Below are 26,568 nucleotides of genomic sequence, written 5' to 3' on the forward strand. Positions count from 1 at the left end.
TTACTAATCAAGAACCTATCAACTTTAAATATACCCAATAAATTCCACAGATTAACCACTTCCTGGCTGGCGATTCCTCCCCATCTCTGTTCTGAAGCCCCCCACTATAGGAAACATTCTCTCCACATCCACTCTATCTAGGCCTTTCGATATTTGATATGCTTCAATGAGATCCCTCTCATTGTTATAAACCCCAGCAAGTAAAGGCCCATCAAACACTCCACACCTGTTAACCCTTTCATTCCTGGGATCATTCTCACAAACCTCCTCTGGACCTTCTCCAATGCTGGCACACCCTTTCTTTGATAAGGTGCCCAAAACTCCTCACAATACTTCAAATGCGGCCTTATAAAGCCACAGCAATACAGCCTTGCTCTTACTTTCTAGTCCTTTAGAAATGGGTGCTAACATCGCATTTGCCCCTTCACTGACTCAGCCTGTAAGTTAACCTTTAGAAAATCCTGCACAAGTACTCCCAAGTCCCTTATAGCTCTAATTTTGAAATTTTATTGAGATACAGTGTGGAATAGGCCATTTGAGCCACACTGCCCAGCAATCTCCCAAAATAATCATAGCTTAATCATGGGACAATTTAAAATGACCAACTAGTATCTCTTTCGGACTGTGGAAGGAAACCGGAGCACCCGGAGGAAACCCACGTAGGCACGGGAAGAACCTACAAACTCCTCACAGAAGCTGAAAGGAATCGAACCCATATCGCCTGTACTGTAAAGCATTGTGCTAACCACTACACTACCATGCCGCCGTTGTTAGAAAATAGCTTACACCTTTACTGCTTCTACCAAACTCTTGGAGCATTGGTGAATTAGTCAACATTGTCCTGAGGAGTGAAGACTTTGGTCAGGTAGTTACTAATGTCTTCACTCCTCAGGACAATGCTGACTAAATTCTAAATGAGCTAAAGTTGTAGATTCAAATAGACCATGGAAACAAGCCCTTCATGTTGACCAAGTTGCTCAGCTGAGCTAGTCCCATTGCCTGTAGTTATCCCATATCTCTCCAAACCTTTCCTATCTACATGACTATACAATTGCCTTTTAAATGTGGTAATGGTATCTATCGCTACTGCTTCTTCTGGCAGTTCATTCCACATACTAACGCTTTGTGTGGAAGAGCTGCCCCTCAGCTTTCTTTTAAATCTTTCCTCTCACACTTTAAAACTACATCCCAGACCCCTACCCTGGGGAAAATCCTTTTTGCTACTCACTTTATCTGTGCCCCAGTAACCACATCTATGCTCCTAAAGGACCTTTTCAACGTACCTTTGTAGATATAGCACTGACTTACCCATCTGCTGTTCCTGTCCTCTAATCAACTTAATCTCTGTCCAATCTCCAGTAAATGATAAATTCAACATCTAGCGGCTTCCTATTGGGCCTCCGACGTTCATATTGTCTCCACACATCTTGATCGCAACTGAACAGCTGTCAACACCACAATCATCAGCTCCATACCCTGTCACAATGCCCCAATCTCTTTTGTTCCCACCTTTAATGGATGGCTTTTTCACCTTTGCAGGCTCTCACATAACAAATATCCATCAACCTTTCAAGCTTCAGCAGGCACATATTTGAAATGGTGACTGGATATCAAACAAATTTTTAAGAGGGACTGAATAGTTTTTCTGGTGATTCTCTCAAGAGCATTAACAGGGAAAAATCCTTGTTGATGTGACTGAAAAAATGCATTACTCTAACAACTAGGCAGATTGCCCATAGGTTGCCTCGATTTTGAATATGTACTTTATAAATTCCTGCCAGTGCCATTTTAATTATGTGATCCATGATAGTGAATTTGAATATGAACACATTAATATTTATTTTCCAAAAGACACAGCAAAATATTCATCCCCTTAAATAATGAGGAAATGGCAGTTACTAAAATACACATGGACCATTAATGAACAAATATTACATTTTAAATACAAGAAACATAGGAGAATGGGGTTGTGAGGGAAAGTAAATCAGCCATGATGGAATGGAGGAGCAGACTCGATGGGCCGAATGGGTTAATTCTGTTTCTATGTCTTACGGATTATACAGTTGCTGGAAATCCAGAGTAACACACTGGAGGAACTGGAGGTAAGGCAGCATCAATGGAGGGGACTAAACGGTCAACATTTTGGGCTGAGCCCCTTCATCAATATTGGGTTTTGTTTTGATACTTTTCACTGACATCAAATCTTGTTGAACTAACTAGACCCAATGATCCCCTGAACTACTATCATCATGATCATTAAGAATAATTAAATTTATAATCTATAGATTCCAATAACATTCAAATTATTATTTCAATGAGGCTAATGTATGGTCATGTTTAAGGCATATAAAGCAGATTATGGCCTGAGAAATAGGGAGAAACCTGTAAATTTTATTAGGATTCTGTGGATTAAAATTGCATAATGTGATATTAAAATGAAGAAATGCATAAGAGGTTTGGGAACATTATAATCCCACCTCTTGAAAGAGAGATTTTATTCAAACACACCAAAGCTGCCCAGCAGCTTACAAAACATGTTCCACTTTGCCAAGAGAGGTTCCCACAGAAGAAAACGTTCACAGAGGAGAGCTGAATACTGAGAGTCTGTAAGAAAAATCCATCAAAAGGAAGTGTTTCCAACCCGAGGTCCAGATCCCTGGGTTAATGGTAGCATTAAAACAAATGGGAACCCCTGATCTAAAGCAATGCTGCAAACATAAATTTAAAGGAGGTTTTAAAAGGAAACAGAAGGCGCGTGAGGGAGAACCTGGTTACAGGTACAAAATAAGTCCTATTGATGGTGAAGCATATGGAACTAGTGTACATAAAAACTCTGACCAGGAAGGGAGAAGAAACCAGATGGGAGGAGGTTGTTAGCAGGGCCCAAATATATCTGGGACTTGAATTCGACAAAGATTACGTGGTGTGAACTATGGACAACCACAAGCTCAGTAAGGATATTGGCGTCAGGCGAACATAAAGTAGAACTATCGATGAGGCCGCACTCATACTTACACAGCAACAGGCGGTCACAGTGATCTGAATTGTGTTCCTCCCCGGCTGGCACACGTGCTTCAGGTAGAGCGGCTTGTGGGATGTTTTATTGTCACCTCGTTCAATCGTGAGGGGCGTGGCATTCACGCTAACCTGGACTGAAGCTGGCCAGTTCGTGTTCATCTGCCTGTCTTCGTGATGATAACACTTAAACTGAAGCTCCAGATCTGGCCTGCAGGAAAGATTTGGGGAAAAAAAATGCATATCAAGAAAGATTAGTAATCAAAAATTTTATAAATGCTACCATTTAATTTAAAAGATTAGCTTTATTTGTGAAATGTACATCGAAACATACAGTTAAACACAAACACAAGAGGTACTGCAGATGCTGAAAATCTACAGCAATACATACAATATGCTGGAGGAACTCAGTAGGTCAAGCAGCATCTCGGGGTGGGAATAAACAGTCGGCATTTCAGGCCGAGACCCTTCATTAGGATGCAGTGAAATGTGTTATTTGCATCAACATCCAATTGAGTTTGGAGACGTTCTGAGGGCAGCCCAGTGTCGCTATGTTTCTGGTGCCAACAACTTACTAACCCTAACCTGTATGTCTTTGGGAATGTGGGAGAAAACAAGAGCACCCGGGTGAAACACACACGGGGACAGGGAGAACGGATAAACTCCCTACAGACAGCTGTGGGAGCTGAACCCTGATTGCTGGCACTCTGGTAACCACCACGTTATCATACAACACCTGTTTAATAAAATAAACTTTGCTTGCAAATTGTCCATCAGGCAGAACAAAGTGTGCTAGTACAAAGGACGATGCATTTTCATTCCGGGTTCCAGATGGCAGCAACAAGCATTCCATGCGTTAAAATCATTCACACTTATACTGGATCCAGTATTGCCCGTACACAGACCCTTGTATCAGCACTACTGGGTCAGATTTAGTACCTTCTATTGCAATTATGTGCCACATACATATCATCAGAACACTGTGCCCTACTTTCCATAAATACAGTACAGCTGTGGCCTGCTGCCATTCTCTCCTGGACCGGCCTCACTCGCCTCAGCACTGAGTGGGCCCAGCAGTGACCTACAGCCAGTATGCTTTCAGACCTGTTTCACTCGCATCAGTGCTGAACGTATTCCGTGGGACTCTGCCGTTCACGTTTAGTATATTATTTATTTACTTAAAAAAAAAATTCTTTTCATGATTTATTTTGTTTTACATAAACCAATCCTCACAGAGCGATCAGAAATGGAGAGAGTGAGCAATCTCAAGTTCCTGGGTGTCAGTATCTCCGAGGACCTAACCTGGATACAACATATCGATGCAGCGATAAAGAAGGCAAGACAGCGGCTATATTTCATTGGGAGTTTGAGGAGATTTGGTTTGTCAAGGACATTCTGTGGAGAGCGTTCTGACTGGCTGCATCATCATTGGGTGTTGGGGGGGGCTGCTATTGCACAGGCTGAAGTTGCAGAAACATGTAAAATTAATCAGCTTCATCATGGGTACTAGCCTCTGTAGTATCCAAGACATCTTCAAGCAGCGGCGCCTTAGGAATGTGGCATCTATCATTCAGGACTTCCACCATCCAGGACATGCCCTCTTCTTATAGTTACCATGGGGAAGGAGGTACAGGAGCCTAAAGGGACACCCTCAGTGATTCAGGAACAGCTTCTTCCCCTCTGCCATTCAATTTCTGAATGGACATTGAACCCATAAACATTACCTCGCTAATTTTTTAAATATACATACATACGCACACACATATATATATGTACACACATTTAATGTAACTCAGTTTTTCCCTCTATATTTATCATGTATTTCATTGTACTGCTTCCGTAAAGTTAACAAATTTCATGACATATGCTGGTGATAATAAGCTGATTCTGATTGTTTGTCTTTGCTGTGTGGTTTATTTTGTGGTTTCTGTTGTGTTATTTTGCTTTATGACTGCCCGCAAGAAGACGAATCTCAAGGTTGTACGTGTCATACATACTTTGATCATAAATTTTCTTTGAACGCAACAGCAATCTCATGGCCTATTGAGTGAGATGATCAGCCTCACAATGCAGTTTTGTAGTTTATTGGAACTTATATTGTATTATAAGTTGTATTATTTATACAAGATTATGAGGGGTATAGATAGGATAAATGGAAGCAGGCTTTTCCCACTGAGGTTGGGCAAAAAGTGAAATATTTAAGAGGAACCTGAGGGAGAAACTTCTTTGCTCAGACCATAGTGGAGTGTGGAACGAGCTGCCAACAGATGTGGTGGATATGAGTTTGAATGTAACATCTAACAGAAAGTTGGGTAGGTACTTGGATGGGAGGGGTATGGAGGCCTATGGCCCATGTGCATGTACTAAATGGACCGAAGGACCTGTTTCTGTGCTGATGTGGCTATGATTCTATGATTGGGCATACTCACTCCATTGTGTTCAATATTCAGTACAGAGGAATTTCTTAATCTGTCATACAGTTCTGCATTTAATAACCTCTTTTAAAATAGGGCAGCTCTTCTCTCAGACACTTGTTTAAGCACCTCTGCACAAATAGAAGATATAAGGCCAATCTGGAAATGACCCTTCCCTAACTGGTTGAAAGATTCTTGCTCCCAGTTCACAATGAATTCCAGTCTGCCACAGTTGTGCTGATATTCTGGTGGGTGACCAGTTGAACTTTCTTAATCCTTAGATTGCTTAAAATAGTGTTTTGCTATTTATAATTCTGATTAGCCTTATGAAAACTTGTCTTTGCTTTCAGGATACCACTTTATACAGTGTGTAATGTGGCACAGTACTGTAGCGGTTAGCACAATTGCTCTAACGTGCCAGCGATCACCCATCAGGGTTCAATTCCCACTGCTGACTGTAAGGAGTTGTTAAGTTCTGTGTGACTGCATGGATATCCTCCGTCTGCTCTGGTTTTCTCCCACATTCTAATATGTGTGCTTAGGATCAGAGTTAGTGAATTCAGGCGTGCTATGTTGACGCTGAAACGTGGTGACACTTGCCCCAGTACAATCCTTGCCGACGCAAACAACACATTTCACTGTGTGTTTTGATGTACATGTGACAAATAAAGACAATAGTTAATCTTGTGCCAAGTAACGTAACATCTCAAGTGCTAATTGCCTGCAGAGCCAGCCCGTGAAGGAAGAGTTTCTATTGAAACACCCACAGATGAAGCAATAGAGGATAAACAATCAAACCTGCCCAAGGAACAAAAGGTAAAGCTTTCGATATTAAGTAAGTAATGATTTTCTGGGCTCCCAAATAAAGAACGGTCCCTGATGAGGCTCTAAACTGGGACGACAGAAGTGCACCCTGTTATTTTAATTTCTTGAGAGCTGAGGAGAAACAAAACGGCAAAAATAACACCAAGCACTTAGACCATAATACAGGACAGAAGTGGGCCATTCAGCACATCAAGGCTGCTCTGCCATTCCATCATGGCTGACGTATTACCCCTTTCAATCTCATTCTCCTGCTTTCTCCTCATACTCTTTGGCACCCTCAAGAATCAACGATCTATCAACTTCATTTTAAACGCCATGTTCTTCACAACCGGCTGTGGCAATGATTTCCACAGATTCACCACCCTCTGCTGAAAGAAATTCCTCATCTCTGTTCTAAAGGGGCGCCTTTATATTTTGGTGCTGTGCCCTCTTGTCCTAGACGTTTCCACTACTGAAAACATTGTCTCCACATCCATGCTACATAGGCATTTCAATATTTGATAGGTTGCCTCTTCATTCTTCCAAACCCCAGCAGGTAGAAGCCCACAGCCATCATACATTTTAAGATATAAAGCAATCTCCGAAGCTGAAATATGTCAACTGTAGTAAGACCCAGTACCCTACAGGTGAACTAATCTGGGACTTGTAACTAAGACGCATTGATATCAGTAAATTCAATTCTCTTCACTTTGGTGTCAAAGTGATGTACAGTTTGGCTGGCAGCTTTTAGCAGTTAAATACTTTTATTGCTGAAGTATACCAGAACATACACAAATTCCCACATCCCCAGATGGATCTCTATGTAATTTTTGATGATTCAGCTAAATTGATGCTTAATCATAGAGCACTGCCACATAAAAATAGGCCCTTTGGCCCATCTAGTCTGTGCCAAACTGTTCTTCCTAGTCCTATCAACCCATTCCTGGACCATAGCCCTCCATTCCCCTCCCATCCATATACTTATCCAAACTTCTCTTAAAGTTGCAATCAAACCCACTAGCAGCTCGTTCCACACCTACACCACCCTCTAGATTTTGCCTGTGTATATGAGCACATCACTGTGACTGCAATGCAGCAAGAAAGAGGAATAAATCAAAGCTGAAGAAAATCATGTAGTAATGCCAAATGATACCGACTCCACAACACTGCCTCACTACTTATGAGGGGTATAGACAGGGTAAATGTAAGCAGCATTTTCCCACAGACGTTGGGCAATACTAGAACACAGGTTAAGGGTGAGGATACAACATTTTTGAGTACCAGAGTTGGATTATATTGTGGAAGACTTTGGTGACTCTAAATCTGGAATATTGTGTGCAGTTCTGGTCACCTACCTACAGGAACGATGTCAATAAGATTGAAAGGGTGCAGAGAAACATTACACGAATGGTTTTGGACTGAGCTATAGAAAAGTTGAACGGGTTAGGACTTTATTCTTTGGAATGTAGGAGAATGAGGGGAGATTTGATAAAAGTATACAAACTTATGAGGGGTATAGATAGGGTAAACACAAGCAGTCTTTTTTCACTGAGGCTGGGTGAGACTTAAGCTAGAGGTCATAGGTTAGGGGTGAAAGGTGAAATATCTAAGGGGAACCTGAGGGGGAACTTCTTCACTCAGAGGGGAGTGAGAGTGTGGAATGTGTTGCCAGGGGCAGCAATGGATACGGGTTCACTTGCAGCATTTCAGAGAAATTTGTTGAAGTACATGGATGGGAGGGGTAGGGAGGAGTCTAGTCCAGGTGTGGGTTGATAGCAATAGGCAGAATAAGTCTGGCATGGACTTGATGGGCCTAAGGGCCTGTTTTGTACTGTATTTCTCTTATTACTGTGGGTCAGCTGGCAATACACATACAAATCCCCAATAAAGCACAAAATGTGCATGAAATGGCATCAATGTTTAAAATGGTCTTCCACAGAGGAAATAAAAATGGCTACTTTAGTGCAAGATGAAGTTACATGATAGAGAGTGATAAGCTAGACCCAACGTTGCAATCAAGATTACCTGTACACCCAGTGGCCTGTACTCCTGCTCGTTAACACAAATATCTAATCAGCCAAATATGTGGCAGCAACTCAATGCATAAAAGCATGCAGCCATGATCAAGAGGCTCTGTTGTTGTTCAGCCCAAACAGAGAGAGGGGGGGGGGGGGGGGGGGAAGAGAGAGAGAGGGAGGGGAGGGGGAGGGGGGAGAGACACTAAAAGTAGTGAGGTCTTCTTATACCAGACTACTGATAACAGAAATTCCTTCAGAAATTCCATTGATAACATTTAACCAATTAAATAGCCAGTTTGAAGTCATGTGACACTCTCCACAGCGACCAAGAAGTTTCCATTAAAACTACTGAAAAACTCACTATGATACAGCACGGAACAGGCCTGCCCAACCCTTTGGGCCATGTTGCTTAGCAATCCTCCAATTCAACCCTAGCCTAATCGTGGGACACTTTACAACGTCCAATTAACCTACCAATCAGTACATCTTCGGACTGTGGGAGGAAATCTGGGCACCCGGAGGAAACACACACAGACACGAAGAGAATGTTAACATCCTTGCAAACACAGTGGGAATCGAACCTGGATTGCTGATACCATAAAACGTTATGCTAACCACTACGTAACCAGGCTGCCCTTACATGTATAGGGGTGATTATAAAAAATACAAACAAGCATCAGAAAGTTAAACAAGGAAAATACAATTCTTCAACCCACTCTAACATACTTTTGGGCCACTCAAAAATTAATTTCATTTGAACATTTCAAAAATAAAGTAACTAAAGTTGATTAATATGTTAACAATCAATCCTCTACTAACAAATAAATCAAAATTTTCTTTCTCCACTGCACCAGTATTTTTGCTTTCATTGACTGTTATGCAAGAATACCTGTGTCCTTTGTACATTAATATTCCCAATCTATCAGCACTTTTTAAAATATATACACTCAGTACATTTTTACTCAAGTAGATGTAGAAGAATTTCTTCAGCCAGAGAGTAGTGAATCTGTGGAATTCTTTGCTACAGATGGCTGTGGGGGCCAAATCATTGGGTCTATATAAAGTGGAGATTGATAGTTTCTTAATTAGTAAGGGCATCAAAGGTTACCGGGAGAAGGCAGGAGGATGAGGTTAACAGGGATAATAAATCAGCCATGATGGAGTGGTGGATCAGCCTCAATGGGCCAAAGGACCAACAATAATTCTGTTCCTCTGTGTTATGTTCATGGTTAGCAAAGCACTTCACAGTTCATTTCCCACTGCTGTATGGAAGGAGTTTATACTTTCTCCCCATGACCATGTGGGCTTCCCCTGAGTGTTCCGATTTCCTCTCACAGTCCAAAGACGAACCAATTGGTAGGTTAATCGGTCACTGTAAATTGTCCTGTGATTAGGCTAGGGTTAAACTTCGGGTTGCTGGGTGGCGTGGCTCGGATGACTGGAAGGGCCTGTTCCATGGTGCATCTCAATATACAAAGAAATAAATAATAAAAGTGCTCACTTCTGGTAAAGTTACTATTACTTACGTATCGGACACAAAATAGATACCGTTACTTTCCACTCACCTCCACATTAGCGTCTGATGCACGGAATGACGCAGGTGAAAGACGTGGTTGCTGACAGCAAGGTTGTGCTCTAACCGGAATGGTTCCAACACAACACCATCTCGCACGGGGAAGGTCAGTCGTAGCTCATCTCCAGGGCTTGCTGAAATCAACAAAAGTTCTATCTCAATTTGTCTCTTTCCAATACTATTAAATTCTAATATCAAAATTCAAGATGTTAAATGTCACCAGTAAATGTAATTGTGCCTTCGAAGTCACTGGCCCCCAACGACTCCATTACCATCTCACACTCTGGCTGCTCCTCCTGTTGCTAACCCCATTTTCTTGGGTCCAAATGAACTAATCACAGTGTTTACACAAAATTCAATGGATGCACAGTGGAGAGTATCCTGACTGGTTGCAGCATGGCCTGGTATGGAAACACCAATGCCCAGGAACGGAAAAGCCCAGCACAGCCCATCCCAGGAAAACCTCCCCACCACTGCGCACATCTACAAGGAGCACTGCCACAAGAAAGCAGCGTCCATCATCAAGGACCCCACCATCCAGCCGTGCTCTCTTCTCACTGCTACCACCAGGAACCTTAGGTCCCACACTATCAGGTTCAGGAAGTTTTAACCTTCAACCATGCTGAACCAGCATGGCTAACCACTCACCTCAACACTGAACTGATTCCACAAGCTATGGACTCACTCTCAAGGACACCACAACTCATCTTCTCAGTATTACTAAGATTTATTTATTACTATAATTTGTTATTTTTTGCGGTTGCAGTCTTGCACATCGGTTGTTCCTGCAAACACTGGAGGAACTCAGCAGGCCAGGCAGCATCTATTGACACTTCTGGCCAAGACCCTTCGGCAGGTCTGGAGAAAAAAGGCTGAGGAGTAGATTTAAAAGATGGGGGGGGAGAGAGAAACATCAGGTGACAGGTGAAACTTGGAGGGGGAGGGATGCTCTTGGTTGTTCCTGTGTCGTTTTTCAGTATTTCTTTGTTCTACTGTGAATGCCACAAGAAAAATGGTGACAAACAGTATATGTACTTTGATAGTAAATTTACTCTGACCTTGACTTTTGTCTTCAATGTTCAGTAGTGGTAATTCATCAGAAGTCCAATGACCACTTCTCAGCCCCATCAAACAATTGCCAACATTATCCAAGAGGCAAGGAAGCAAAAACTCCTATATCTCTGATAAACTGTCGTCTTCTAATATCTTAAAACACAAGAGATTCTGCAGATGCCCTAAATCCAGGGCAACACACACAAAATGCTGGAGGAACTTAGCAGGTCAGGCAGCATCTATAGAGGGGAATAAACAGCTGCCATTTCGGGTCAAGACTTGATGGAAGGTCTTCTTCGCCCAAAATGTTAACTTATTCTAATATCGTCTTCCTGCTTCTATTCCAACGATATGCAGAAGACTCAGGATTCTCCACTTTTAATTCTGAGACTGTCTCTACCACTTTGTTCCCCTTCTTTGAAATTTCTTGTTAAATCCTGTTCTTTCATTTACCTGTGCTAACCCTGATCACCAATCCACTGGCAGTTTCTCGCCTTGGCGCTGTCCAAGTATTCTGTGATTGTAAGACTGAAGTTCATACTCACATGATGGGGGAGGAGGAAGACTATTCAGGTTGGGCTTTATGTCGGGAAGAAAAGGCGACTTCACATCCTGGTTTGGTGACATGTATGGAGGAATATTGCTTCCTGGAGTCATTGGAGGTGTTGGGTTGCCTGATATGGGGGAGCTGGGATAACCAGGCATAGATCTTGAAGGCTAGAAAATAAATTTTGTGGATCACTTTCTGTTTAACTATGCAGCCCAGGATAACATTAATGAGGCATAAACACCACTGAGGCCCAGTGAGCTCAGTCTTCAGAAATCTGATAACTACACCGACCTTGCATGTCTCAATCTCATCCAACAGTGTTCCCCTAAAGAGAAAAAAAATGTCTAAAGCTCCTCCTAACCCTCATGCAATGGTTGCTTCTAATAAACTCCATATTCCTTTTCCAGAAGGCATAGTGAACTCAGTCCTCAGAGGGCTGATAACCCCTCAACCTTGTTCTTCTCAACCTACCCAACAGTTCCAATGTTAATCTAAAGCAGGTTACCACCTTTCTTATGCCATGCAGCTTTACGATGAACTGAAGGGTCCATGGACCCCAGTAAACACAAAGTACACTGCAGATGCTGTGGTCAAATCAAGACGTACAAAAAGGTTGGATGAACTCAGCAGGTCGGGCAGCATCCGTTGAAAGGAGCAGTCAACAACGTTTCGGGCTGAGACTGAGTCCTGACGAAGGGTCTCGGCCCGGAACGTTGACTGCTGCTTTCAACGGATGCTGCCCGACCTGCGTGGACCCTAGGTTGTGAACCCTTGATATAAAGAGAAAAAAATTCAAAGTTCTTTTCAACTCTGATGAAATGTCTGATTCCACTAAACCCTAAATGTTGAATACCATATACATAATTCATCCGACTTTGATGAAAGTTAGAAGTAAAATACATACCCCATTAATATTGGCCTGGGTGTAGTTGGTGTAGTTACCACCCATAAAGGCATTGCTCTGCCCATTATATTTCTCAGATGGCTGTAAAGAGAAAAGGCCCGAGAGTTGCTATCATCAACAAATCCATATATCTCAAACACAAAAGAGATTTTTTAGACGCTGGAAATTCAGAACAACACACACAAAATGCTGGAGGAACTCAGCAAGACTGGTCCTGATGGAAGTTCTTTGCCTGAAACATCAACTGTTTACTCTTTTCCATTGATGCTGCCTGACCTGCTGAGTTCCTCCAGCATTTTGTGTGTGTGTGTTGGTCCAAAATTTCCAACACAACTTATCATCGACTCAATTAACATTGGATGCCACAGTAGTGCAGTGGTACGCTATTCACATTCCCAAATTCAGAGTTCAAATCCGGTGCCATTCTGTAAAGAGTCTCTGTATGTTCTCCCCATGGAATGTGTGGGTTTCCTCCCACAGTCGAAAACTGTAGCAGGTAGGTTAACTGGTCGTTGTAGATCATCCCATGATTGGGCTAAACTTCAGTTGGGGTAGTGGGGTTACAGAGGCAGCATGGCCCAAAGGGCCGGGAGGGCCTACTCCACACGGTATCACTCAGTAAATAATGCTGATCAGTGGCAAGGGCTTAATTATCCTTACCTGCTCAAGTAGTGAAGCACCTGGTTCACTCAGGGGTCAGAATCACCTGAGCAAATAAACACCCATCTCTAAGCTGACGAAAATTATGCAGAACCATAACTGAGAAAATGTTGCCTTTCACCCCTATTGCAGGAGGGTCAGTACTCTGGTGCGATGCGGAGGCCTGGTATCTGATGCCTGGTGAGAATGCTTAAACATTCCATTTGAGGAACTACTGCTCTTCCCAACCATTCACGGAAAAGGCGTACTGCTTTGACCTTTGACCTCTTTGACCTTTGACTGCTTTGATCTCTTTGACCTCATACTTTTCTCCAGAGAAAGTTACACATGATAGAACGTAGAAGAGTAACAGCACAGGAACAGGCCATTCAGCCCACAGTGTTGTGCTGAACCAGCTAAAAAGAAAATCAAAAATACCCAAACACTAATCCCTCCTACCTACACCATGTCCATATCCCTCCATCTTCCTCACATCCATGTGCCTATCCAAACGTCTCTTAAAAGCCTCTAATGCATTTGCCTCTACTGCCGAACCAGGCAATACATTCCAGGCATTCACCACTCTATGAGTAAAAAAAAAACTTACCCCTCACGTCCCCCTTGAACCTAACCCCTCTCACTTTCAATGCATGGCCTCTGGATTTAGACATTTCAACCCTGGGAAACAGATACTTTCTGTCTATTCTATTTATGCCTGTCATAATCTTGTAAAGCTCTGCCATTCCAGAGAAAACAACACAAGTTTATCCAGCCTCCCGTGATAACACATACTCTCTAAACCAGGCAGCATCCTGATGAACCTCTTCTACACCCTCCCCAAAGCCTCAACATCCTTCCCATAGTGGGGCAACCAGAACTGTACGCAATACTCCAGATGTGGCCCATCCAGAGTTTTATAAACTTGCCCATTTATAAAAGGGCAAATAATTTCTTACAATGATTAATAACTATTTTTAATCAGTTCAATGCTGCCAGTGGGTAGCCATACTTATAGGGAGACCTGTAGTTTTAAAATTTTTTTATATTTCTTTTAGATACAGCATGATTACAGGCCCTTCCAACCCAATGAGCCCGCACTGCCCAATTACAGCCTCATGACCAATTAACCTACTAACCTGTTGGTTGTTGGAATGTGGGAGGAAACCAGAGCACGTGGGGGAAACCTATGTGGTCCTGGGGAGAACATGCAAACTCCTTACAGACAGAGACAGGAATTGAACTCGGGTTGCTAGTGCTGTAATAGTGTTACACTAATCACTACACTACCGTTGTTGCCCCTGATGTGGTCCTTACTACATTTCAAAACTAATAATATAAAACATTTTGATGTGAATTTTTTTTTAGAACATTTCTGAAGAATGTTCATTTTAAAGTAGTTGTTCTTGGAACTTGAAAACAGAATACGGGGTTAACGGCAAGTTTCTTAACGGTATGGGGGAACAGAGGGATCTCGGGGTTTACATCCATAGATCTCTCAAAGTTACATGCAATTTGACAGAATGGTTAAGAAGGCGTATAGTGTGTTGGCCTTCGTCAGTTGGGGAATTGAGTCCATGAGCTGTGAGGTGCTGTTGCAGCTCTATAAAACACTGGTTAGACCACACTTGGAGTATTGTGTTCAGTTCTGGTTATCCTCACTATAGGAAGGATGTGGAAGCAGAGATTTACTAGAGAGCATGTCTTATGAGCATGTCCTTGGAGAGAAAATATGAGGTGATTTCATTGAGGTGTACATGATAAGAAGACACATAAATAGATAGCCAGTGCCTTTTTCCCAGGATGGAAGTAGCTAATACAAGGGGGCATAACTTTGCTTTATTGTCACCAAACAATTGTTACTAGAGCGTACAATCATCACAGTGATATCTGATTCTGCGCTTCACGCTCCCTGAAGTACAAATCGAAGTAAATATAATAAAAATTTAAATTATAAATCATAATTAGAAAATAGAAAAGGGAAATAAATGGGACCTTTTCAGAATGACAGGCAGTGACTAGTGGGGTACCGCAAGGCTCAGTGCTGGGACCCCAGTTGTTTACAATATATATTAATGATTTAGACGAGGGAATTAAATGCAGCATCTCCAAGTTTGCGGATGACATGAAGCTGGGCGGCAGTGTTAGCTGTGAGGAGGATGCTAAGAGGATGCAGGGTGACTTGGATAGGTTAGTTCAGTGGGCAAATTCGTGGCAGATGCAATTTAATGTGGATAAATGTGAGGTTATTCACTTTGGTTGCAAGAACAGGAAAACAGATTATTATCTGAACGGCGGCCGATTAGGAAAAGGGGAGATGCAACGAGACCTAGGTGTCATTGTACACCAGTCATTGAAGGTGGGCATGCAGGTACAGCAGGCGGTGAACAAGGCAAATGGTATGTTGGCATTCATAGCAAAAGGATTTGAGTACAGGAGCAGGGAGGTTCTACTGCAGTTGTACAAGGCCTTGGTGAGACCGCACCTAGAATATTGTGTGCAGTTTTGGTCCCCTAATCTGAGGAACGGCATTCTTGCCATAGAGGGAGTACAGAGAAGGTTCCTGGGATGGCAGGACTTTCATATGAAGAAAGACTGGATCGACTAGGCTTATACTCACTGGAATTTAGAAGATTGAGGGGGGATCTTATTGAAACATATAAAATTCTAAAGGGATTGGACAGGCTAGATGCAGGAAGATTGTTTCCAATGCTGGGGAAGTCCAGAACGATGGGTCACAGTTTAAGGATAAAGGGGGAGCCTTTTAGGACCGAGATGAGGAAAAACTTCTTCACACAGAGAGTGGTGAATCTGTGGAATTCTCTGCCACAGGAAACAGTTGAGGCCAGTTCATTGGCTATATTTAAGAGGAAGTTAGATATGGCCTGGCCGAATGGCCTACTCCTGCACCTATTTTCTATGTTTCTATGAAAGTAAGGTAGTGCAAGTCAGGTCTGGATCTTAAGGTGTTTGGAGGAAGGTATAGGAAGAGGGATGTCAGAAACAAGAGAAACAAAGAGCTTATGAACAGTCTTGGCCCAACACATTGACTGTTTACTCTTTTCCATAGATGCTGCCTGACCTGCTGAGTTCCTCCAGTATTTTGTGTGTGTTGGGGGGGGGGGGGGTGTCAGAGGTAGTGTAGCGGTGTGCTACACGCAGCGCTGCAATAACGACACGGAGTCGGTGAGCTGCAGTTACAAAAGAGGTTTATTCAAACTTCGCGGCCTCGCTTTAAAGCCTTCCTGATCCCGCCCTCTCCGGGCGGGAATGCTGTAGGGGACGCGTATTCACAGTCCCGTCCTGCGCACGGGCTTTTCCCCTTGCTGGTGAAGCAGACTTGGCGCCCTCTTTGGGACCGGCCTCAATGCCAGCGCGCGCCGCTTTGTGAGCCGGTTCGAGTGCGCTGGGAAGTGGGTTGCCACATAACCCACCCCCCCCCCCCCCCCAGAACCGGCGATACACCCCCCAATGTCCACAGTCTGGATCAGCCTCTGTTTGGGAGGTCTGCCTATGCGCCGCGGTGCCTGAACCTCGACCGGCTGCGCCAAGTCCACATGGGCCGGTTTGAGTCGGTCTACTGTGAAAACGTCCTCTTTCCCCCCCAATGTCCAGCTCGAATGTGGACCCGTTGTTACTGATCACCGTAAACGGCCCCTCGTAGGGCCGCAGTAGCGGTGCCCGATGTCCGCCCCTTCGTACAAACACGAACTTACAGTTCTGCAGGTCTTTGGGTACACAGGTCGGGTTCTGCCCATGCTGTGAAGTGGGTATGGGGGCCAGGTTACCGAGCCTCTCGCGTAGACTGCCCAGGACTGCTGCGGGTTCTTCCTCTTACCCCCTTGGGGCTCATATGAACTCTCCTGGGACGACCAGGGGTGCGCCGTACACCAACTCGGCTGACGAAGCGTGCAGATCCTCTTTGGGCGCCGTGCGGATGCCGAGCAGGACCCAGGAAAGCTCGTCCACCCAGTTAGGCCCTTTCAGGCGCGCCATGAGAGCCGACTTCAGGTGACGGTGGAAACGCTCCACTAGTCCGTTCGACTGTGGGTGGTGCAGCTATGTCCCCAAAAGGCTGGCCATAGCTGACCGCAGGCTGGAGGTGAACTGGGCGCCTCTGTCGGAGGTCATGTGGGCCGGTATGCCAAAGCAAAATACCCAGGTGGCAATCAGTGCCCGGGCGCAAGATTCGGAGGTGGTGTCAGTGAGCGGGACCACCTCTGGCCATCTTGTGAACCGGTCCACGATAGTCAGCAGGTGCTGCGCTCCTCGCGACACTGGCAGGGGGCCCACGATATCCACATGAATGTGGTCGAAACGCCGGTGGGTGGGGTGGAACTGCTGCGGCAGAGCTTTGGTGTGCCGCTGCACCTTGGCCGTCTGGCAGTGCGTGCACGTTCTGGCCCATTCACTGACCTGCTTGCGGAATCCGTGCCAAATGAACCTGTTGGTTACCATCCGGACGGTTGTCCTGATGGAGAGGTGCGCTAAGTTGTGAATGGAGTTGAAAACGCGCTGCTGCCAGGCTGCCAGGACGATGGGATGGGGTTGGCCGGTGGTGACGTCACAGAGTAGGGTCCTCTCACCTGGGCCTACGGGGAGGTCCTGGAGCTGCAAACCGGAGACTGCAGTCCTGTAACTAGGGATCTCCTCGTCTGCCTGCTGCGCCTCCGCCAGCGCTTCATAGTCTACCCCCTGGGACAGGGCTTGGATGTTAGGGCGGGATGTCCGCCACGACGACCAGGGGTCGGATGCTTTCGTGAATGCAAAGGTAAGCGGTTTGTGGTCCGTGAACGCGGTGAAGGGCCTACCTTCTAAGAAGTACCTGAAATGCCGGATTGCCAAGTACAGCGCCAACAGTTCCCGGTCGAAAGCACTGTATTTGAGCTCGGGTGGTCGTAGGTGTTTGCTGAAAAACGCCAGGGGTTGCCAGTGACCCTCGATGAGTTGTTCCAGCACTCCACCGACTGCCGTGTTGGATGCACCCACTGTGAGGGCGATAGGGACGTCCGTTCTGGGGTGCACTAGCATCGTGGTGTTTGCCAAGGCTTCTCTGGTTTTAAAAAAAGTGGCGGTGGATTCCTCATCCCAGGTAATGTCCTTGCCCTTACAAGGACGCATGATTCGGGCAGCTGAAGGGAGGAAGCGGTGGTAGAAATTCATCATACCCACGAATTCCTGAAGACCTTTGATTGTGTTGGGTTGGGGGAAATGGCGGACCATGTCTACCTTGGCGGGCAGAGGGGTTGCCCTGTCTTTAGTAATCCTGTGGCCCAGGAAGTCGATGGTATCAAGCCCGAACTGGCATTTGGCCAGGTTGATTGTCAGGCCGTATTCACTCAGTCGGGCGTAGAGTTGATGGAGGTGGGACAGATGCTCCTGATGACTGCTGCTGGCTATGAGGATGTCGTCCAAATAGATGAAAGCGAAGTCCAGGTCGCGTCCCACCGCGTCCATTAACCGCTGAAACGTCTGTGCGGCATTCTTTAGGCCGAACAGCATGCGGAGGAACTCGAAAAGGCCGAAAGGGGTGATGAGTGCTGTTTTGGGGACGTCGTCTGGATGCATCGGGAATTGATGGTATCCCCGGACGAGGTCTACCTTGGAGAAGATCCGTGCGCCGTGCAGGTTTGCTGCAAAGTCCTGAATGTGCGGCACAGGGTAACGGTCCGGTGTTGTAGCCTCGTTCAGCCTGTGGTAGTCACCGCATGGTCTCCAGCCCCCTGTTGCTTTGGGCACCATGTGCAGGGGGGAGGCCCATGGGCTGTCGGACCGCCGTATGATCCCCAATTCCTCCATCCTCTTGAACTCCTCCTTCGCCAGCCGGAGCTTGTCCGGGGGAAGCCTTCGAGCACGGGCGTGGAGGGGTGGTCCTTGTGTCAGGATGTGGTGCTGTACGCCGTGTCTGGGCATGGTTGCCGTGAACTGCGGCACCAGAACCGATGGGAAATCCGCCAGGACTCTGGTGAAGTCGTTGTCGGACAGCGTGATGGAATCTAGGTGTGGGGCCGGCAACTGGGCTTCACCCAGGGAGAACGTCTGAAAGGTCTTGGCATGGATCAGTCTCTTCCTTGGCAGGTCGACCAGTAGGCTGTGAGCTCGCAAAAAATCCGCTCCCAGGAGCGATTGGGCTACGGCGGTCAGTGTGAAGTCCCACGTTAACTGGCTGGAGCCGAACTGTAGCCGCACCGTACAGGTGCCGTAGGTCCTTACTGTGCTGCCGTTCGCGGCCCTCAGGGTGGGACCCGGTTCTCTGTTGCGGGTGTCGTAACTCGTCGGAGGTAAGACGCTGATCTCGACTCTGGTGTCGACCAAAAAGCGGCGTCCCCACCGCTTGTCCCACACATACAGGAGGCTATCCCGATGGCCAGCCGCCGTAGCCATCAGCGGTGGCTGGCCCTGGCGTTTCCCGGGAACTTGCAGGGCGGGCTTCTGCACCCCACCACTAGTGGTAGAAGCACCACTGTTTGTTGGTCTCCTCACCCCTGCCTCTGGGGTTAGTGGGCTCTGCGGCCGGGCCTGGTCTGGTTTGCTGCTGGGAGCGTGGCCTGGTGATCTGTGCGACGGACGCCCCACTCTCCTTCTTGGCTTTCCACAGCACGTCCGCCCGGGCCGCCACCTTCCAGGGGTCGCTGAAATCCGCGTCGGACAGCAGCAGGCATAGGTCCTCGGGCAGCTGCTCCAGGAATGTCTGCTCAAACATGAGGCAGGGCTTGTGACCTCCGGCCAGGGACAGCATCTCGTTCATCAAAGCTGACGGTGGCCTGTCCCCCAAACCATCCAGGTGCAGTAAGCGGGCAGCTCGCTCACGCCGTGAGAGTCCGAAAGTCCTTATGAGCAAGGCTTTGAATTCTGTGTATTTGCCGTCCGCTGGGGGTGATTGTATGAACTCCTCAACCTGGGCGGCTGTCTCCTGGTCGAGGGAGTTCACCACATAGTAGTAACGTGTGGCATCCGAGGTTATCTGCCGAATGTGGAATTGGGCTTCTGCTTGCTGGAACCATAGGTGAGGTCGCAGCGTCCAGAAGCTTGGCAGTTTTAACGAAACTGCATGAACAGATGCGGCGTCGTTCATCCCCGGTCCAAATATCGTTTGGGCCATCGGGGTCACCAATTGTAGTGGTGTGCTACACGCAGCGCTGCAATAGCGACACGGAGTTGGTGAGCTGCAGCTACAAAAATGGTTTATTCAAACTTCGCGGCCTAGCTTTAAAGCCTTCCTGATCCTGCCCTCCCCGGGCGGGAATGCTGTAGGGGCTGCATATTCACAGTTCCGCCCCGCGCGCGGGCTTTTCCCCTTGCTGGTGAAGCAGGCTTGGCGCCCTCTTTGGGACCGGCCTCAATGCCGGCGCGCGCCACTTTGTGAGCCGGTTCGAGTGCGCTGGGAAGTGGGTCGCCACAGTAGGTTATTTTACATAGAGAGTGGTGGGTGTTTGGAACATGTTGCCAGGGATGGTGGTAGAGGCAGGTACATCAGGGACATTTAATAAACTCCTACATAGGCACATGGATGAAAGAAAAATGGAGGGCTATGTGGGAGGGAAGTGTTAGACTGATCTTACAGGGTTGGCACAACAGTGTGGGCCGAAAAGCCTGTATTGTGCTGTAATGTTTGATATTCTATATTTTATCTTGGGCATTGTTGAGAGGAGCTACATAATCCTGGTCACTCTGATAAAGGAGCATGGGTCTTGAACCACTGGTGTCTAATTAGCAGTAGTTCTCCCAAAGCATGTGCAGGATAGGAAATTCTGGGATGTTGGCCAAATACATGCACCTGGCGGCCATTTCGTTAGGTACACCTGTACACCTGCTTGTTAATGCAAATATCTAATCAGCCAATCATGTGGCAGCATCTCAATGCATAAAAGCATGCAGACATGGACAAGAGGTTCGGTTGTTGTTCAGACCAAACATCAGAATGGGGCGGAAGAAATGTGATCCAAGTGACTTTGACTGTGGAATGATTGTTGGTGCCAGATGAGGTGGTTTGAGTATCTCAGAAACTTCTGATCTCCTGGGGTTTTCACACACAACAGTCTCTAACAGTTTATAAAGAATGGTGTGAAAAACAAAAAAAAACATGCAGTGATTGGCAGTTCTGTGGGCAAAAATGACTTGTTAATGAGAGAGGTCAGAGGAGAATGCCAGACTGGTTTAACCTGACAGGAAGGCGACTATAATTCAAATAAGTACACCTTACAACAGTGGTGTGCAGAAGACCACGAACATACACTTACACTGACAGAAGCAAATGAATTTCTTTAATTGTAATGACCACTTTCAGTTTGGCCTATGCAGCAGAAAATTAATGCACATTTTAACTCTGAAGTTGCAAATTTCCATATTCAATGTGACTTTCTTACCTTATAATACTGCCCCATTGATCCTGGGGGAATGGGGTACTGTCCTGTGTTTTGCTGGCCAGGCATCCTATGTGCTGGATAGTTGGGAGACGGAATGGATCGTTGGGTGCTTGAGGGAGCATACTGACTTGTCTGGCTGGGATACTGGCTGTTAGGACCATACTGTTGACCTAGATAGCTTTGCTGAAGGCACAGAACATTAATATGTTAATAATTTTGCTCGGCTTCTCGAAACTAATCATCAAACTCATTTCTCTGTTGAAAAGACTTTTAGTATAGAAAACATGGGAATTCAAATTGTCTAATGATAAATATAACATTCTGATTAGTTCAGTTTCATCAAAAGAAAAAGGCAAAGTGATTTGAATTAGACCAAAAATCTGTGCGAAACTGTAATATTAGGAGATTGTGTATACCTCCTTGCGTTACTCAGATAACAAAGACCTATAAACACCACAACTTATAGGAGAACGGAGATTTCCAGGAGAATGAAAAAATGAGGAGAATGAGATATCTAGCAGAATGGAGGTATCCAGGAGAACTGATATATCTAGGAAAATGGAGATATCTAGGTGGATCAAGATCGATATCCATGAGAATGGAGATATCTAGGTGGAGATACCTAGGTGAACCTGTTCAAGGGTGAAGGGAGTTTAGTATCACCAGAAGTGTCCCATTTCAGTAACCAGCACTAAACACTGATGAGAATCTCTACAGTTAAAGAACGATGAAACCAGTATGAACCAGTTTCCAATCACCTTGACTTGGATTATTTATCACATGGACATCAAAACGCACAGTGAATTGTGTCACTTGCGTTAACAACCAACACAACCTAAGGAGGTGCTTTTGTCACAAATTGTGGCTCCAACACAGAATGTCCAAAATGTTCAGCAGAATGACACAACCAACAGCAACAATCCAACAACACACACACACACTCCTCTAACCCCTAGACAGACCATATCTATCTCGATCAACCTATTCAGAGATCCCCAAAATAATTTTGTGAGAGTATAGTCACAGGGTTTGTTTTCATGGGCTGCGTTAAATCAAGTCACATACTACTCAGAGAACATCTCGGAATTTACACTACTGAAAATGTCAGATTCAGATTTATAACATGTACATGGAAACATACAGTATATTTAACCATCAACAACAAACTCACCACAGATTACATGATTACATTGAGATATAGTTCACTTAGCTTTGCACAACTGATTACTGGACAACATACCATATTATAAATCTGCAGCATTACGAGCTTAAAGAAGAAAGAAAACAGCTTTATTTGTCACATGTTCATCTAAACATATAGGGAAATGCGTCAGATTCGGCAAATCAGATCAGCAAGTGCTGGGGGCAGCCCGCAAGTGTCGCCATGCTTCCAGCACCAACAGAGCACACCCACAACTCACTAACCCCAACCCGTACGACTTTGGAAATATGGGATGGAACTGGAGGACATGGAGAACGACGACGCAGCCACAGCAGGAATGTACAAACTGCTTACAGACAGCGGATGGAATAAAAGCCCAATCAGCGATCACCCGTGCTGTAAAATGATTACGCTGACTGTTATCTTACCGTGCCACCTCTCGTTTAGGAACGTGAACAGTGTGATGTCTCAATTACTATAAATGCTGGGTTATTGTATAATTGAAGCTTGGAATATGCTGGAATATTAGTGCTAGAATCACAAAGCAAGTGGACCTCATTTGAAATTCACATTACTGTTTTATTAATGAATGCAAACTCCCTTCTGGACAGCATTGTAGGGCTATTAAAACAAAAACTTCACACCATTTTAAAAGTTTCTTCCTCCGGGAAGTTACTCTGAACAACTATTCTAGTTAATCCCAACTCTCCTCTATCTATTAACCCTGCTACTGAACTGTACTGTAAACACTTTGAATCACTTTTTGTAATGTGCTTATAATGTAAATACATGATGGCATGTATTTTCTGCACATTTTATCCCGTACAAGTACTTCTAACTTTAATTTAATATGATCCTTTATTCGTTTAAGTGATGAATGTTGCACCCTGACCAACGCACTACAGCAAATTCCTAATGTATACTCAGAGGCCACCTTATTAAGTACACCTGCTCATTAATGCGACTACTCAGTCAATGCAGAAAAGCATGCAAACATGGTCAAGAGGTTCAGTTGTTGTTCACACTAAACATCAGAACGGGGGAGTAATGCGATCTACATAATTTTCACCATGGGGCAGCTTGAGTAACTCAGCAACTGCTGACCTCCGGGGATCTCCACACACAACAGCCTCTAGAATTTACAGAGAATGCTGTGAAAAACAAAAAAAAATCAGTGAGCAGTAAGATAAAAATACCTTGTTAATGAGAGAGGTCAGAGGAGAATGGCCAGACTGGTTCAAGTTGGCAGGAAGGCGACAGTAACTCAAATAACCACTAAACAACAGTGGTGTGCAGAGGAGCATCTCTGAACACACAACACATCGAACCTTGAAGTGGATGGACTACAACAGTGGAAGATCAAGAACATACTTTTTTCTAGGTGCGTGAGGTATCTAATAAAGTGGCCACGGAGTACATATGGTGAATAAAGCTGACCCCTTGTTCCTTGATCCTCCAAGGAGATCACACTTCGTTGTAGAGTTTGGAGGCTTGCCTGCTTTAATGATCCGGAGAGCTATGTTGGCTGGAGTCAGGGCTTTATACTTTGGCTCTTGGTAGGGTCACACATGCCAAACAGGTCAAAGGGTAGCGGTGGTCAGACCAAGAGTGGTCCACTGGTCCTCCAGTTTGGGTGGGGGGGGGGGGGGTTCAGCTCCGGGCTAACAACCCAGACTGATCAAAAAACATTGTTACAGAAACAGCAATGAAGAGGACAGACCGACCGAGATGGATGATCTTCATCGCTGCCCTAAACACCAGTGGTCTAACAGGCAATCTATAAACATGAGAAAGTCTTGGGCAATTAATATTCATTATATTACTTTTTGGATTTATGATACAGATGACCAGAATCGCCCTTCATGGTTACATTTGGAGGAAAATTCAGTAACAGGGTTTTCTTTAGCTTCTTTATTAGGAGCTCCCCTTCCATTTTCGCTCTCCAGAATAGGTAGACAAGCTCTCAACCCTATCGTTAAACATACTTTAAAAATCTGGTTTCAGTTTTGTAGATTTTTTGAATTAAATGATTTTCTACTTTCTAGTAATATTTATTCTAATTTCTTTTTTAAACCACCTACTCTGGATAAGGCTTTTTTAACATGGAAAATTAAGGGAATAAAAACTTTTTTAGATTTGTTCTTACAGGATTGTTTAATGTCCTTTTCGCAGTTAATGGATAATTATGACATCTCTAATACACATTTTTTTAGATACTTACAGGTTAGGAATTTTTTTATGTGATTCTTTACCGAATTACCCCTTGGCCTACTCTTTAAATTTGGCTTATGCTATTTTTCAGCTTAAACCATTTCAAAAACGATTAATAGCTATCATTTACAAACAGTTAATGAATGCTCGCATGTCGCCTAATGATAGGGTTCAACACACTTGGGAAATAGAGCTTCAACATTCACTTTCAGACAATCAATGGAGTAAAATTTATTATCTAGTCAATTATTCATCTATCTGTGCACACCATTATCTTAATTCAGTTTAAGATAGTACACAGGGCCCATATGTCCAAAGATAAATTGGCGCATTTTTTCCTAATATAAGCCCTATTTGTGACAGATGTAACGCATAAGTGGCTACTCTAACTCATATGTTTTGGTCATGTGTAAGCTTAAATAATTTTTGGAGGGATGTGTTTAGAATACTACCTAAAGTTATAGATGTGGATGTTCAACCCAATTCACTTACAGCAATTTTTGGGATCATTCCAGAGGAAGCAAGCAGACTGTCTGCTTCCGCTCAACATGTGATAGCCTTTTCAACTTTACTGGCTAGAAGAACTATCTTGTTATACTGGAAAGACGCTAATCTGCCTACTGTCTTTTATTGGCTCTCCTCCATTATGTCATGTCTAAGTTTGGAGAAAATTAGAAGCCAGACATTTGATACATCTTTGAATTTTGAACAAGTCTGGCGACCCTTTATTCAATATTTTCACATGATTTAATCTATTTATTTATTTTTCTTCATTCTCTTTAGGGGAAATCCTTATCTGAGAAGGTTCGGAGATGACTGGAAGGATGTTATTTTTTCTCTTTCTCTTTCTTCTATCCTTTCTTTTCTTTTTTTTTGTTTCAGTTTAGTTAGTGGTTTTTTATCCCCTTTATTAAATAAAATTTCCAATCTTTTTTTTTACAATTTTTAAGCGGAGTTGTGGTTTTTTTGATTATATTGTATATATAAACAGCGTAACAGTTTACCTAACTGATTTTGACAATATATACTTTTTTTTAAAACTGCTGTTTATATGTCTTTTGTATTATTTGTTTGCTAAACTTCTCCTCTGATTTGTATATTTTTTACTGGAAAATCAATAAAAAGATTGAAAAATGAAATGAGAGAGTCTGCTGATGCTGGAAATCCAAAGCAACAAAATGCTGGAGGAACTCAGCAGATTGGGCGGCACCTGCGGAAATGAATAAACAGATGACGCTTCAGGCTGAGACCCCTCTTCAGGACTGAGAAGGAAGGGGGAAGATGCCAGATTAAAAAGGTGGGGGGAGAGGAGGAAGGCTAGCTGGAAGGTGATGGGTGAAGCCAGGTGGGTGGGAAAGGTAAAGGGCTGAAGAAGAAAGGATCTGATAGGCAAGGACAGTGTACCATAGGAGAAAGGGAAGGAAGAGGGACCCAGGGAAGGTAATAGGCAGGTGTGATGAGGCAAAAGGTCAGGAGTGAGGAATAGAGGAGGGGTGGGGGGGAATGGAAGTAACTTATCTTTGAGAATCAAGTCAGGGTCCACAATGACGGACGCAATTTGAACGCGGCTAACAGCAGATGAACCTGGTATTGATGGAAGCCATGTGCATCTCTTCACGTACACTGCTTACTACTGGAAGTCATTGGATAGTTTTAGGAAAGATGGTGCAAGCCAAAGCAGGCCAGGACAACATTCTAATACCATTCTTCATTGTAGTAATTGAAGAAGTAGAGAGGGAGACAATATTTATCGTTGCCCAGAAGCCATTGAAATGATTTAGAAGTGTTCACAGGAGTAGAGTAGAAGACTAATGTCAGACACACGGCAACAGGACCTAGACGCAATGCCGGAAGCAATTTAA

General features: G+C 44.6%; 1 protein-coding gene across 5 annotated transcripts in view; it reads right to left on the bottom strand.

The window, feature by feature from the left end:
• The window catches only part of LOC140735561 (zinc finger MIZ domain-containing protein 1-like), a 241,122-nt gene that overhangs the window by 31,061 nt on the left and 183,493 nt on the right, over positions 1-26,568 (bottom strand). For all 5 annotated transcript variants that reach the window (XM_073060760.1, XM_073060768.1, XM_073060776.1 and 2 more), the window contains 5 exons: positions 21,334-21,516; positions 12,332-12,412; positions 11,423-11,594; positions 9,817-9,958; positions 3,016-3,226 (listed from right to left, as the gene is read on the bottom strand). In XM_073060760.1, coding sequence (XP_072916861.1) covers positions 3,016-3,226; positions 9,817-9,958; positions 11,423-11,594; positions 12,332-12,412; positions 21,334-21,516 — 789 coding nt within the window. The remainder of the gene's footprint in view (positions 1-3,015; positions 3,227-9,816; positions 9,959-11,422; positions 11,595-12,331; positions 12,413-21,333; positions 21,517-26,568) is intronic.

Source organism: Hemitrygon akajei, chromosome 1, assembly GCF_048418815.1.
Source record: "Hemitrygon akajei chromosome 1, sHemAka1.3, whole genome shotgun sequence".
NCBI lineage: Eukaryota > Metazoa > Chordata > Chondrichthyes > Myliobatiformes > Dasyatidae > Hemitrygon > Hemitrygon akajei.